General features: G+C 55.9%; 1 protein-coding gene across 12 annotated transcripts in view; it reads right to left on the bottom strand.

Annotated features, from left to right (window-relative positions):
- Positions 1-14,753, bottom strand: part of Cdh23 (cadherin related 23) — a 374,671-nt gene that overhangs the window by 59,632 nt on the left and 300,286 nt on the right. For 8 of the 12 annotated variants that reach the window (XM_063238627.1, XM_063238629.1, XM_063238628.1 and 5 more), the window contains 6 exons: positions 13,399-13,787; positions 11,450-11,551; positions 7,679-7,828; positions 7,031-7,159; positions 5,882-6,010; positions 5,021-5,248 (listed from right to left, as the gene is read on the bottom strand). In XM_063238627.1, the coding sequence (XP_063094697.1) occupies positions 5,021-5,248; positions 5,882-6,010; positions 7,031-7,159; positions 7,679-7,828; positions 11,450-11,551; positions 13,399-13,787 (1,127 nt within the window). Of the gene's footprint in view, positions 1-968; positions 1,549-3,360; positions 3,544-5,020; positions 5,249-5,881; positions 6,011-7,030; positions 7,160-7,678; positions 7,829-10,731; positions 11,125-11,449; positions 11,552-13,398; positions 13,788-14,753 lie in introns of those variants that run through there. The other 4 variants (XM_063238635.1, XM_063238639.1, XM_063238638.1 and 1 more) reach the window with 4 other exon arrangements.

Here is a 14,753-nt window from a genome sequence, read left to right as displayed (position 1 = left end):
GGCCAGGGGGACTGATATTTCATTTTGTTTCTCAATTCTTGTGTACAGATATGGCCTCCTGAAACATATGTTGAGACAGAGTCTGATATATTAATATGGCTTAGTGAGAAAGTACTGGGATCAGCTAGCAATGTCTGCCATGGGCATAGGAAAGGAAGTGGCCGTCTGTGTGCCGTGTCTTTGACTATAGCTTCTAAAACTCTCACTTATGTTATTTGTTTGATTCCCTGCCCTCAATCCTAGGAGGCTTTATTTTCCTCATTTAATGTATTGGGAAAGACCTATGCTTTGTCAAAACAAGTGAATGGTGTGGTTAATGCTTGGGTCTGTTGCTTTCCAGGCCTGTGCTCCTTCCCTTCACTGACTAGCATTAGAGGTCAGGGCCAGGCAAGGCCTTCACTTTGCAACACACACCAGAGTCCTGAGAGATGAACCTTTGCCCCTAAATCCATGATTTCCCTTCCCTCCACACCCAATGCTCCTATTTGTGTCCTGTCTGATCTGAGCTTTCTCATGCAGGCAGTCTCCTTCTGCAGTGGCTCCCTGGTGGGTGGCCAGGACCTCTAGTTGGCACAGTGCCCATGTACTCTGCTTGCTTACATCAGGGGACCAGGAAGGGAAAAGCCCTCGGGGACCACCCAGGGGCTCATGGGAAAACTCAGGCATCTGGATGTGCATTGTCTGAGCAGCTGCAGGATGTTCTGCTCGAAGCAGGGCACGGCACGGCACGGGCAAGGCTCTGGGCTGCCCATACTGTGGGAGAAGTCCAGGCATGCAGGCACAGATTCCTGAGTTCCAGCCAGGGGAAACAGGTTTTGCACAGCAGCAGGAAGGAGCAGGCTAAACAGCACAAAAACCCTCTGCACTAAAGCAGGAGCTGAGCTGCCCAGGGCCATGTCCCCAACTCACAGATTATCATGGGGCCACTGTTGCTGAAGCCATGTGTACCAGCAGCGAGGAGAGGGAGCTTTTCTTTTTTTTTTTTATTTTTTGGAGCTTTTCTTTATTCTGCCTGTACAGGTGACCTCCCCACAAGCCTGAGAAGTCAGTGTTTGTTATCTGGGACTGCCTTTCCTACGGCTTCAATGCCTGTGGCAGGCCCTCCTTCCCTCCCCAGCTCCTGCCCAGATGCCCAAGGCTGGGGCCCAGCTCTGGCCTCCCTGCTGCCTCTGTGTCCTTCCTCCCTGGGCCAGCCCTTCCGCCCACAGGATCCTACATGGCCACTTAGACCCCCCTACCCCCCGGTCCAGGCATCCTGCTTTGGCCTGGAGCTCGGTAGAGGGCCAGAGCAGTGCAGTGATTTCCCCTGGCCAGCAGCATTGTTCGTCATTGTGAGGCAGGCCTGGGCCTGGCCCGGATGCCTCTTGCAGCCTCTGTTCTGGGCTGGAGTGACACAGGGTGGAGACAGCTGGGTTACTGGCAGGAATGTCCGGCTCTTAGGAAAATAGGGGGAGGGGCCAGGGAGAAAAACAGGGTGAGAGAGGGCTCAGTTATAGTATTTTTCTGGGCTTTGGGGAAGCTCTTGGCTTCAGAATGTCAGGTTTCCTCCTGTAAGATAAGGGGGTAATGAAGACTCTGATGGCAAAGCTCCCTGATTTCTGGCTTGAGCGCCCAGCACTTTATCACATCAGAGCGTTGATTCTACCCCCTGTGCTGGCCCCCAGCTCGAAGGCTCAGGGAGGCAGCCCAGGGGCCGACCCGCCTCTGCCTCTAGCTCAGGCCTCAGCAAAATCAACACATGAACGATTCCTGCATCCCCCGTTTCCTGAGAGGGCTGGACTGCCCAGCGTGGGCCGGCTTGTAACCAGGAGGGTCACTGCAGATGGTAATGCAGGGTCAAGTGGGAGCCTATGGGGTTTCTCTAGACAGATCCATGCAGGCAGCATGGACCTCCCACACCAGTAGACATCATGACCTTCCCTGGAGTCTCAGCACAGCTGATCTGGTGGCTCTGGCTGCTTCAGGAAGGGTTGGGACCCTCTTCCTTCCTCAAACACCCCTCCAGGGAAATCTCAGTGGCAGAGAAGCCCCTTGCTCTGGTGGCCTCCTGCTCTTTAAGGACACACACGTCCTGGAGGGTTCAATGCCCCGAGGTGAGGGTTGGGCCAGGGGAAGCCAATCTTTAAGGGTCCAGTGTTCCTTGGAGCCAGTGGCCAATCCTGGTAGGTACCGACTGCTGGGCCCCTGCTGGTCAGCTTCTTCCCCATTGATGTCTTAGCCAGGAGCCACCTCCTCCGGGAAGCCTTCCCAGCTCTCTAAGTGCCCATCTGCTGCTGGAGGCCCCGCATGAGTGTCCTCATGGCCTCCGTCCCTCTCAGCTGCCCTCCTTCAGGCCAGAACCATGATGTCTTCACTTCTCCAGTGTCTCTGGTGCCTGGCAAACAGGCATCTGGGGAACACTGGCTATAAGAATGAATGAGAGAATGGACGAACCATCAAAAGCAGACGTGTGTGTCCTCAAAGAGCAGGAGGCCACCAGAGCAAGGGGCTTCTCTGGGAACCACTGCGTTTCTCAAACTACATCCTGTGATCACTAATATTTTTTCACTCAAGTATCTCCTGCAAAATTCAAATAATAGAGATTCCTTTCTCTAACTCAATGAAGCAGGGACAAGGAGGGGCACATTCTTTGTGAATCACTGTTTTCCTCCCAGGAGCTCCTTTCACACAGGCTCCTGGTGCTGTCTGCTTGTTGTAGTCCAGAAAGCCCAGGCCAGAGGCAGCTCAGGAGGCCGAATACGTGCTGCCTGGGCACCAGCCTCGGGAGCCCTGTCGCACATCCTGGGGACACGACGGTGTTCGGGCCTCACAGCAGCACTGGAGACAACCAAGGAAGCCAGCATGCTGGGCCCTTCCGGATGCAGGCCTGGGAGAGTGGGCGCTGGGGGGTCTCAGCAGAGGGCTTGGCCTGCAGCCGGGAACTCTGGCTGTGGGACCAACCCCAGGTTTTGCAGGGCTTGTTTGGCCCACGGCCCATCTTTCTGGATGGCCAGTGTGTGTTCATCTGTCTCTAATTCCCATTCCTCTGGAGTAACAGGAAACCCCATTTGGTCTCCACACCTTAGGTCTTAGAATCTATGTGTTGGATGTCTGCCTCCTGAGTAGCCCAGGGCCGTGGGGGCGCGGTGTGGGTGGGCCTACATCTGGATGGGAGGAGTGGCCAGCAGTGCTATTGGTGCCCTCCAATCTTTCCTCTGCCTCTTCCTCACTTACAGAGTCCTGCTCTTGTTAGGAGCCACAATACATCTGGCCCTGAGAGTAATGAACCCATTGTGACAATTCTGTCTGTCATTTTTTCCAGCCTCCCAGGTAGGCAGCACGCCCATGTGACCACATACAAGACATACAAGAACTCTGGAGGCTGGTTCAGGGAAATCTTTCACTCTCCTGGTACAGGTGCAGAAGTAACTGGTGTAGCTCTGTGTCTTTTTTCCATCTTTCTGCCTTGAGAGAATCCTGACATAATGGCTGGCGCTACAGCAGCAGTTGTACAATCATGAGATGGGAACTGAGCCTGAAGTATTTGCGATTCACTCCGGAGGTCTGATGTGAGAAAACGCACTCTAATTTATGATGCCACAGTGAGGTGTCTGTTACTTGCAGCCAAACACATCTCTAAGCGCTGCTGGGGGAAATGACCCAGATGATTCACCTTACCCTGAAGGTGGGTGCAGCCACAGAAGACTTACATCACCAGGTCCCTCCATGTCATCACCATAAATGATACCCTTCCTGCCTCATCCCTGCATCTGGGGAGTTATGCATCCTATCAGTCTGCTCCTCCCCACCCACAGGATGCGCGAACACCAGCAGCAATGGGACCGAGCCAGTCCTGTTTTTTTTGACTCTAAGAACTGGGGTTTCCTGGAACTTTTGGCCCAATTTCTACCCCTCCCCCGGGATGCCCTAGTCAAACAGCCCAACCTGAGCTACTTCAACTCCTTCCCCCACAGGGTCATGACCAAGGAGAGGCACCCACAGGTCCCCAGGGCCCCAGGCTACAATGCTGTTTCCGACCTTTACCCATCTGCTCCCTCTGCCCTGTACCACTTAAGTTTAACTCCCCGCATCTTGAATCTACACTGCCTTGTGACCTGCTGTGACCAAGAGAAGCTGCAGAAGGGACTCTGTGCCAGCTGCAGGCTTGGCACTGTCTCCCCTCCTAGTGCCGTGAGAACAGGTGTGGGCTCCCCTTCAGGAGGAGTGGTCCTGTCTCCCCCTCAATGGCCAGCTGAGCTCCAGAAGCACATGGCCAGTTGGCACAGAGTGCCCACTCTGGCCACAAGGAGGAAGCCTGGCTGAGACCAGAAGAACCACCCGGCTGAGCCTGGTCTGCACCACCAGCCTCAGAATTCCAGAGAGACCAATGGCCGCTATGTTACATCTCTGGGCAGCATGTGGTTTGTAGCAGTGTGACCGATAACAGCAGTTGATACAGCCTCCTCCTCCTCCTCCTCATAGTTTTCCGAGTGCATCACAGACATGAGCTAATGGGGTCCCCCAAACAACCTTGTGGTAGATCCTATCTGCCTTCTGCAGATGACAAGAATGAGATTCTGAGAGGTGTGACACCCTCATCAACACACAGCCAGCTCATGGCGCTCTAACTCCAACCGCTCACCGGTCCCTACAGGGCTGTCACTTGGCTTGTCCACAGCCGCCCTAGGGCTGCCAGCTGGCCCTCAGGCCCGCATCCTTCTTCAGCCTGGTGAATCTTGGAGCTGGCTGAGGGCAGCGGTCCCATTCATTCAGGCATCCACTGAAACACTGAGGTCCCTTCCAACCCTGACGTGGTACAACAGTGTCCCAAACAACATGATGTGGGGACAGGGTATGTAGGGGGACTTTCCTGAGGAACCACCCCATGGGCTGGCCCTGTGTCAGGCCAGCCTCCGCGCCACAGAGCTGCTCAGAGAGAGCAAAGGGCACTGAAGCGGACTTGGAGTAGCCAATGGTGACCCATTCCCCGCACGGCAGAGCAGCCCCGGCCTGCCCACGTCCTGTGCCTCCTGTCACTCACCGACAGCGTAGGTGTACCCTCGTCCTCCACGGTGACCACCAGGTGGTAAAAGCCCTGGCGCTCGCGGTCGGGCGGGGCGGGCCGCGTGGCGATCTCGCCGCTGATGCGGTCCATGCGGAAGGTCATGTCCTGGTTGCCCTCGGTGATGTAGTAGGACAGGACACTGTTGATCCCGATGTCACGGTCAGTGGCCCTCACCTGGACTACGACGGTGCCTCCGCCCACATTCTGCAAGGGAAGCAGCGGCGTGGTCATTCTGGATTCCGGGCCTGTTCCGGCAGGTGACAAACAAAATAACTGATGAGGGTGCCGGGGGTGGGCACTCTGTGGGCACCATGAGGTGCTGGGTCCTGTGACAACTCACTATCTTGTGTGTTCGGTTCCGTTGCCCCATTCGCAGACAAGAAAATTGAGGTGCAGGAAAGGAATACGCACACAGCCGCATGCCAGAGTGTCTGAGTCTCGGGCAGCTGGCCAGGGCTGGACTCCACCCCACACCCCAGCTTTCCTGAGCATCGCACTCGGCGTGGCGCCCACCAGTGCCAGGCGGAGATGTCAGACCTGGTGGCTCACGCTTAGGACCAACTAATACACTGACTTAAAAAGTGGCTTTTCAGTGAACCTCGGCTCCTAACTTGTGAAACGATATTGTCTTGTTTTCTTTTTCTCTCTCTTCCTTTTCTCCCTCACCTCAAAAATTCTGAATTCCAGCACCCAGGCTAAGTGTCTGGGGAACGATTACGAATGAGCCGAGGTCGGAGGGGTCAGCAGGGCAGGCAGACATTGAAACAGGTACCCTGTGGTCAGCTCACAGCTGCTGCCCATGCTGGATGTCCAGCTGGAGGCCCTGGCTGCCCTCACCTCGTTCACGCTGACGTTGTATCCAAAGGGGCTCTCGATCACCGGAGGGTTGTCGTTGACATCCAGGACAGTCACCTGCAGAATGTGGTCCCTCTTCCGAGGAGGCCTGCCACGGTCAGAAGCCACAACCTGCACAGCGGAGGAGGAGCTGGTTCTCTGTGGGAAGGACCAGGGAGGGCAGAGAGGCACTGCCCATCCCTGCCCGGGGTGGCCTCTGTCCACACCTCTCCTCCTACCTCATGTTGCAAATAACCCTTGCTACTATCTTGTCAGACACAGGAGCCTCTTTTGGAACCACTGTTGTTACTGCCCAGCTGGGCCCCTCCCTGTACTCTGCAGTGCGGCAGCCCCCGCCGCGACCTTGGACTGAGATCTGACTCTGCTGTCTGCCTTCGGCTTTCAAAGCCTCTGGTCCTGTACTCAGAGCTGTCTTCTGGCACACGGGGACAAAAACCAGAATAATTTTTTTCTTTCTCTTTGTTTTTTTTTTTTTATATCCATCTGTCCATCCATCCATCCATCTATACATCCATCCATTCATCTATCCATCCATTAAAAACAGGGTCTTGCTATGTAGTCCAGGCCAGGCTTGAACTAGCCATCAAGTCCAGGATGGCTTTGAACTTGTAGAAATCCTCCTGCATCAGTTTCCCAAAGGTTAGGATTACAGGTGTGCACCACCACAGAGATAATCTGTTTAGTAGACCTAACTATGGGCAGAGCTGTCTCTGGGAACCCAATGCTCCCAGCTGGCCATGGGCCTGTGCAAGGGGCAGCCCCAAACGCTCTGACACCCCATCACCAACCGCCTAGTCATAGCAACTCAGCACTAACGGTGCCCTTTGTGGCTTCTTGCACCTAAAACTGTTTCCCATCTCAGCAGAGGCAGGCCACATAGTTTTCTGCCCATTCTGCTGATGGATAAACTGAGGCCCAGGCAGAGGAAATAACTTGCCCAAGGTCACACTGCATTTATAGGATAGCCACTGCACTGCCAGGTCCCCTGGCCAGGCTCTCCCTGGCTCTTAGAGGTGGGCACAGACACTGTCGCTCTTCTGCCTAGGAATCCAGACCTGCCCCTGTGTCATCTGTCCCGGTCAGTCTCACTTATGTTCTTAGCACTGAGAGCTGCAGTCTACCCCATGTCACCTTGAGGATATAGTGGTCCAGCTCTTCTCTGTCCAGGGGCCTGGCCACAAACACTTCACCAATGGAGTCGTTGGTGGTGACAATCTCAAACGCCCCAGCGATGTTGCCAGAGGCCAGGGAGAAGACCACCTGTCAGAGGAGAGGGGCAGGGAAGGGGAGTCAGGGAGGGTTGGGGACAGGTCAGGCCAAAGGGCTGCTTGGTCTTCCCAGGCATACCCTTTCAGGGGTCTCTGTTTGGCAAGACTGCTTGAAAAGAGTTTTGCTGTCAAGGCACTTCAAGCCCTCAGGAAGGGGTAACAGGGCCACCAAGGCAGTGCCACACCCGTGGTAGATTCCTGAACCTGGGGATGTCAGCATGACAGGACCTCCCACCATGACCTTGTTTGAGCTTGCCACACTTTCTCAGACCACAGGGCCCTTGCACATGCTGCTCTTTCTGCATGAGTCACTTTTCCTCTTGGCTGCGTTAATTTCCATGCATTTTCCTGATCTCAGCCTTAGTCCCTTCCTTAGAGAAGCCTTCCTTGGTTTCCCTGATAGCTTCTGGAGACCAAGAGAATGAGCTGAGGGTTCATGGTTGGTGACAGGAATGACCACTGAGGAGCCCCACTGACACAGTAGTTCCCAGCTATCTCACTTGGTGCCCACCTGCCCATTGCTGCCTGCGTCGGGGTCCCGGGCCTTGACAGTGGCCACTTTCTGGCCCACGGGGCAGTCCTCAGGCACACTGACCGCTGAGTCGGAGGTGAAGTCAAAGCGGGGGCTGTTGTCATTCTCGTCCAGCACGGTGATGTAGACCTGGGGGGTGAACGTGCTCAGGGACCTGGCCGCAGGCGCTGCAGTCCTGCTGTGGGTCCAGCAGGGAGCAGACCCTCGGGCAGGTCTGGACGGCCGCCTGCAGGGCCTTGAGTCCTTGCTCCTTGCATCATGGGGCTGGAGTTGCACAGCCTTGGTGCTGGGCCAGGAGGGCAGGGAGGAGGCCCATGGGACCCTCAGAAGTGGTGGACATGGAAAGAGCCAGTCCCTGGCCGGGGGCACTGAAGCCGGGAATGCTAGCTTCCTGTTTTTTTTTTCTAGAGAAACAAGAAATTCAGATTTTCTAGTGAAATTGGCTGGTGAGTCATAAAAATTAAAGAAGATAATCCTGTGTAGGCTGCTTAAAACGCATCTGATGGCCACATACTGCCTTCCCGGAACCTCTGGATTAACAAGAGGAAATGGGCTTCGAGGGAGCTGACAGGGCCAGCAGGAGGGAGGTGAATTTCCAGCTGTCTGACGAATGCCAGCCACACCCAGACTGCACGCATGCGCATGCGTGGAGCCTGTAATTTACATCTGCAGCTCAGCTCCAATGGAGACACTCACGTGAGCTCCGCCCCAGCTATGTCTGGGACCACAAGTGCCCGAATTCACCAGTGGGGGTGGGGAGGAGGTGGGCGGATTTGGGGGATGCAGGGCCAGGTCTCCTCCCACTTCCCCGCCCCAGGCTGACCCCGCCCTTCTCTGTCCCTGAGCCGGGCTCCTGGACCTTGCCCTGCAGGGGAGTGCCTTCCGCAGCCTCCCTCTGGCCTAGGGTCACTTGGTCCCAGCAGCACTGCTGCGTCCTCACGTGGTTCAGGCCATAGGGCAGCAGTGGCAACCTATGGCTCGAGTGCTGCTGTGGGCCATCGGTATTACTGACAGCTCTAAAAGGTTCTCCATCACCCTACGGCGAATAAAAATCTCAGCTAACTTGCGTGCGTATTTGGAAAAAAATATTTGGAGAACAAGTTACTCAACCTCTCTGGTTTTCCATTTCTTGGCTGAAAATTGGGACAAGAACCACTGTAGCAGTAAGGTGCTGGGAGGAATCACTGGGCAAATGGCAAATTAAGGGCGGCACTGCGGGCTCCAGTCCTCTCTTCCTATCTGCAGATGTGCATGTCTTCCTTTGACAAGACTGTGCCTATCCATGGTGAATGCCAATCAGGGAGCTAGTTCCCTAAAGCCCCCGAACCCTGGTCTGCTGCCCTGTGATGCAGACAGCAACCCCTACTGCACTATTGTTCAGGCAAAACCCAACAAGTGTCTGAGAGTTCATCCCTCCAAACTACCTCATCCTTGCCATGGCTTGTTTGAGCTTGCCACACTTCCTGACACTGCAGGGCCTTTGCACATGCTGATCCCATTGTCCGAGGCACTCTTCCTTCTTGGCTGTGTTAATTCCAATGAAGCCTGTAGACCCTCAGCCTGAGTCAGTTCCTCAGGGAAGCCCTCTTTGGTTTCCCTGACATCCCCTGAGCATGACACATGACTGTGACACACTATTCCATGGCTTCCTCTGTATTTTTTCTTCGACCCTATTTAACTTTGGAGGCAGGGATGTGTCTGAATTTGGCTTCTACTGTCCCCAGAATGCAGCCTGGGCCTGGTACACAGTCAGTGACCTTGTCGTGATGACTACTAGTCCTGATTCGGGGTTGGGAGAGCCGAGAAGGAAGAACAGATGTCGAGCAGCCGTGCCCTGAGGTGTGACCCAGGAGCTCCTGCAGCAGGGCTGCCCCAGCCCCTCTTCCTGTGTGTTGCAGCATCCCGCTGCTGGGACAGGGCGGAGTCAGGTGGAGGTGAGCTGCGGTTTGGCTTCTAGGCTCACAGAGGAAACTGTGCCACCTCTGTGGAGCTGCTCCCCACCTCCACCCTGGTCCCTCGGCAGAAGCTAGGTAACAGGGCTGCACCTCTGGGCAGAGGCCCAGAAGCTCCAGAAGGAAGCCGGGGCTGCATGGGGGGTAGCTCTGCTTCCTGGAGGAGGTGGGCGGCTGTGGGAGTACGGCCCCTGCAGAGGTGTGTGTGGGAAGCCCTTGACGGCCACACAGAGGGGCGTCACAGCCTCAGGGGACACCCACTTCCTTTGCTGTCGCTGCTCCTCAACCCCTCATGCACCGAGGCTAAGTGGCAGCTGGGTCACTGTGCAGACCACGAGGCTAGGGCCAGAAAGATCGCCCCACCCCATGTCCCTGGCCTCTGCAAGACTCAGACCAGACCTACCTGGTGCAAAACCCTTGGTCTCCCCCTGGGGCCCAGGAAGCAGACCTAGGCCCTGGGCTCGTCTGTGGACCATCGGGTGGGGGCAGCTGCAGCAGACACCTCCAGGAATGCTGGGGACCCCAGGCAGCCCTGCTGACCTCTCGGACTGGACACTGAGCTGGCTTCCGTCCCCTCAGCTACATGGAAGGGACTCAGGCCATGGGGCAGTGTGGTTGTGACCACCGCTCAGGGAGAGGAAGATTCCTGTGTGCTCCAGAGATCCAGCAGACCTGCTGGGTGGCTGTGTCTCAAAGTCATGGCAGGTTGCTGCCCAGGAGGCCTGTCAGGTGGCCTCCCTGGACCACCTTCGCCTCAGCCTGCAGCCTGAGCTCCCACCTGCTCCCCCTTTAGGCCTGGCCCCTTCCTGGAAGCCTGTGTGGCACCTGAGACCTCGGGACCACCTGTCCCCAAGCCCCAGGCGTGCAGCTGCTCTGCCTCTGCTGGGGACTCAGGGTGGAGACTTACGGCGGCCTTCCTGAGCACCCCGAACTTTGGCACTGTGCACCTCACCCCACATGCACCTTGGTCACAACAGTAAGAGAACAAAGGTGACAGCCAAGGCTCAGGGCAGAACACAACTGCTGCCATGGCCAGCTCTGGGACAGGATCATGACAGGCTTCCTACCAGAAGCCTGCAGCTACCACCTCACAGCCTCTGGAGAAGGTGGACCTGCTGGTTCGACCCTCATTTTAGACTCCAGGAGGGGGAGCACTGAGAGGCTGGGCCGCCTGCTTGTGTTACACAGCCATGAGATGCAGACCTGGGGTGGCCCCCGTGACCCTCTCTTGGCATATTCTAGCTCCTCCTTTGTCAGGGCACCCCCATCCCTCTCATGGGGACTGAGCAAGGAATGTGCCCAAGGGTGCGCAGACTTTGAGTACAACAGTGGGTGACCTGGGAGGCTGGGAAGGGTGTGACAGGAGACTTCCTGCCCACTTGTCCCTGTGTTCTGGTGGTCAGGGGAGGTAGGAGGTCCAGGACAGCCAGGGCCTGGCCAGCAGCAGGGACCCCTGCCCATGGTACTCACCTTCTGCACGTGGTGAATGAGGCCGGAGAGGGAAAGGAGAGAAGGGGGTGCAGACGGTTAGCACGTGGCTGTCCACTCCACCCCCCGTCCCACCACCCTGCCTGTAGAAGACGCCACCCTCCACCCCTATAGTCTCATCTTGGGCCCAGGCTTCCCAGGGAGGGGGGTGTGGTGGTCAAGTGCAGTCCCTAGGTTAGCAAGACCTGACCCTTGCCCACTGCTGACCCTTGGACACTCCCCTATGTGTTGGGTGGCTGGGAGGTGCGGGTTTGGAAGCACTCGGGGTGGACACAGACTGAAACCCGGGCTCGTAGCCAGAACCACTCACCACGGTGGAGTCCACCTTGGGGCCACCATCGTCTGCCACCACTGTCAAAGTGTAGAAGTCGCCCTTCTCCCGGTCCACCGGGCCCTTGACTGTGATCACGCCCTGCAGGGAGAGACCAGTGGGTGAGTGAAGGTCACCACAATGCCCAGGCAGAGCACACCTGTCTGCCCCCTTGTCCTGGCACAGCTTCCGCATGAGGTTGGAATCCTGCTGCTCTCTCTATGTCTGCTCGGATGCCCCCCCGCTCCCTGATTCCCAGTTGTGGGGGGTCCTTCTCTTGCCCAGGCCCCAGAATGCTCTGATCTCCTCCCAGCCTGAAAACCCTGCGAGGGTCGGAAAGGGTCTGTTCATCGCTCGCTCCCAGGGTCCCCTGGCATGTTGGCCATTTATACCTTGCCCCCCTTTTTTCCCATATTACAGATTCAACCCGGGGCCTTTGGACGGAGCTACAGCCCCACCCCTCTTTGTATTTTGGAGATAAGAGCTTGTTCACGTTGTCCAGGCAGCAGTTAAACTTGCAATCCTCTTGCCTCAGCTTCTCAAAGTGCTGGGATTACAGATGTGCGGCAGCATGCCCAGCTACCTTACTTATTTTTAAAGAAAGACTTCTGTTAAAAGGCACATTAAAGCAAAGATGGAGGATTAGAAGCCGAGTAGTAGCTAAGAGGTAGCCACAACAGACACCTAGCTTAGGATAGGTATGCAATGAAGGGCAAAATCTATGTCTGAGCTTCCTAATAACCAAGGCATAAAGGGAATTATGATACTGTACATAGCTTTCTGGGACACTGTGAAATAAGAAGAAATATATATACTTGCTTTTTGCCCCTGGTGGCTGGCACAGAGCTCTTGAAACTCTTGTAGATTCCTGGAAACAGGGTACTAGGACAGTGTTTTGTTCTAATAATTGGTCTATAACCCTGATTCCTGACAGAGTTCCCAACTCCTTGGAATTTCCTGGGTGATAGGAGGATCTTTTGTCCCTAACGAGCAATTCTTGGTGGGTTCTTAGGTTAGGGCGAGTCACCAGAAAGACTAAACCATGATTAGAACTTGGAACTTTCCCTCTGGGGTGGAGAGAGGACTGGAGACCGAGTTAGTAGTTGATTGCGCTTGTGCTTGAAGCCTGCATAAGTTTTTTTTTGTCTTTAAGACAAGGTTCCACTATGCAGTTCAGGCTGGCCTTCAACTCACTTTGTGAGTTGGCTGGTCTCAACTTACAGTGATCCTCCTGCCTCAGCCTCTCGAGGACTGGGATTACAGGTATGAGCCACCGCATCTGGCTGCCTCCATGACTTTCTGAACCGCATGTCTGGTGGAGTTTGCAAACTGTTGAACCCCACAGGCTCTGAGGGGAGGGCCACGTGCCTGGAGTGGGCACAGAAGCCCCTAGCCCCTCCTCCACATCCCCTGGGATGTGTCTCGTCATTTATATCCTTTCAAATTACTCTGGAAATAAATCAGCAATAGCAAGCACAGTGTTGCGTGGGCCCTGAGAGATACTCTCAGGAATCAACCACATTCAAGGAGGGGCAGTGGGGCTGTCTTATGGGTGGCTCAAGTCAAACCACGTGGGCTGGGCGCCCATCAGGTTCTGTCTGCAACCCCTGGCGGAGCTGTCTTGGTATTGAACGGAGTCACAGAACACTCAGCTGGTGTCCAACACACACTGAAGTCTAGAGGCCAAGCGTCCTGTGATGGACGTGAATGCAGAAGTAGACCAGTTGGATTTTCCTTGGTACTTAGCAACTTTAGTTGCTTAGCAATATGAGGCCACATTGCCTGGGAGCAGCAGCACCATGTTAGAGCTAGATACTAAAGGATACACAATACGGGGGATCCACCTGAAGAACTCTGCCTGAGAAAGAAGAGGGGCTGTGCCTACAGAAGGCGCTCAGTAAGTGTCCTCAGACTGAAGGCTTGCAGTGCATGCAGGGTCTGCTACTCACTGTGTAGGCATCGATCTTGAAGAGGGCTTTGGCCTGGGTGCTGGTGTGGGCGTCAAAGCGATAGGTGATCTGGTTGAGGTTGTCGATGGAGTAGGCTTGGACCCGCACGATCTCGGTGCCCAGGGCCAGGTTCTCCATGATGGCCGCTGCATAGGAGGCATTGGAGAACTGCACGGCTTCGTCCAGCTCGTTGAGCAGCGTGACGTAGACGCTGCAGAAGCCCTGGTTGAAAGGTGGGGCCTGGTCGGTGGCAGACACGTTCATCAGGTAGCTGGTCTTGGTCTCATAGTCCAGGTAGTCTGCGGTGGTGATCAGCCCCGTGCTCTCATCAATCTCAAACTTGCCCTCTGCGCCCGACAGGATGCGGTAGTTCACCAGGCCGCCATCCCCTGCAGCGGGGACACGGAGGCTGTGAGGTCTCAGGCAGGGCAGGGCTATCCCCGGGGAACATGGCAGAGGTCCTGACTAGCATGATTGGTACAAACTGCCCCCACCTTTATGGGCCAGATCAACCCAGGAGCTGTGGCAGAGGACAGGGTCAAGGTCAACATGGATGACGAGGTCCGGGATGCTGCTGACCCCCACTGTGGGGCTCGGTCTTGGCACCAGAGGCTCTGCTTCCTGGGACCTCAAGTTCAAGTTCAAGCCCCCAGCTTGGAGGTTCGGACAAAGAGTCCCTTGTAGTGGGGGCTTACATCTAGAAAGCTCTGGGCAAAGTGGATCCTCAGAGGTGACCACACTGTCACTTGGTCCCTCTGATGGAAGGGCTTCAGTGCCAAGAACACTGTGCTCTGTTTTCCCTACCCTGCACCCCAAAGCCCCGTGCCTTGGAATGCACCAGTCAAATGGGGCTACAGCTGGGATCTCTTCACCAAAATACACAGACACCCCTACCCAGGAGGCGGAAAAGGGAACAGGCATCAAACCACCCCGAAAATCCTAGCCTTCCTTGGAATCATTTTCAAGACTCAGAACAGACTCTGTCTCTGGGGCTGGCATCCATACCTTCTGCCACCCACTAAGGGCTAGCTGACCCGGGAGGAGCCACAGGGCCACTGTATGCACAACATATGTGACCTGTGCTGTACCCTGTGCTGCACCGGGGCATCGCCCAGGAACACTGCTCACCCTGCTGGGCCACAGGTGAAGGGAGGATGCTGAGGAGTGTTGGGAAGCAGCAGGGTAGCTGATGCCCAGGGCGAGTAGGAGGGGGTGGGCAGCGCACCTTGGAAGAGCTCCCCTCTTGGCGGGACTCCTCCACTTGGCACTGCACTGTGGTTACCTCTGGGGGTCAGGACTCTCAGTGAGGTTGGGGCTACCGCATCCTGTAGGTCACCAAGGGTGCTGCCCCTCAG

The sequence above is a fragment of the Cavia porcellus genome, unplaced genomic scaffold, assembly GCF_034190915.1.
Source record: "Cavia porcellus strain 051 isolate PalLab524CR breed Dunkin Hartley unplaced genomic scaffold, mCavPor4.1 scaffold_28, whole genome shotgun sequence".
Classification (NCBI taxonomy): domain Eukaryota; kingdom Metazoa; phylum Chordata; class Mammalia; order Rodentia; family Caviidae; genus Cavia; species Cavia porcellus.
Note: the sequence above shows the minus strand (reverse complement) of the source record. Positions and strands in the feature narration are given on the sequence as shown.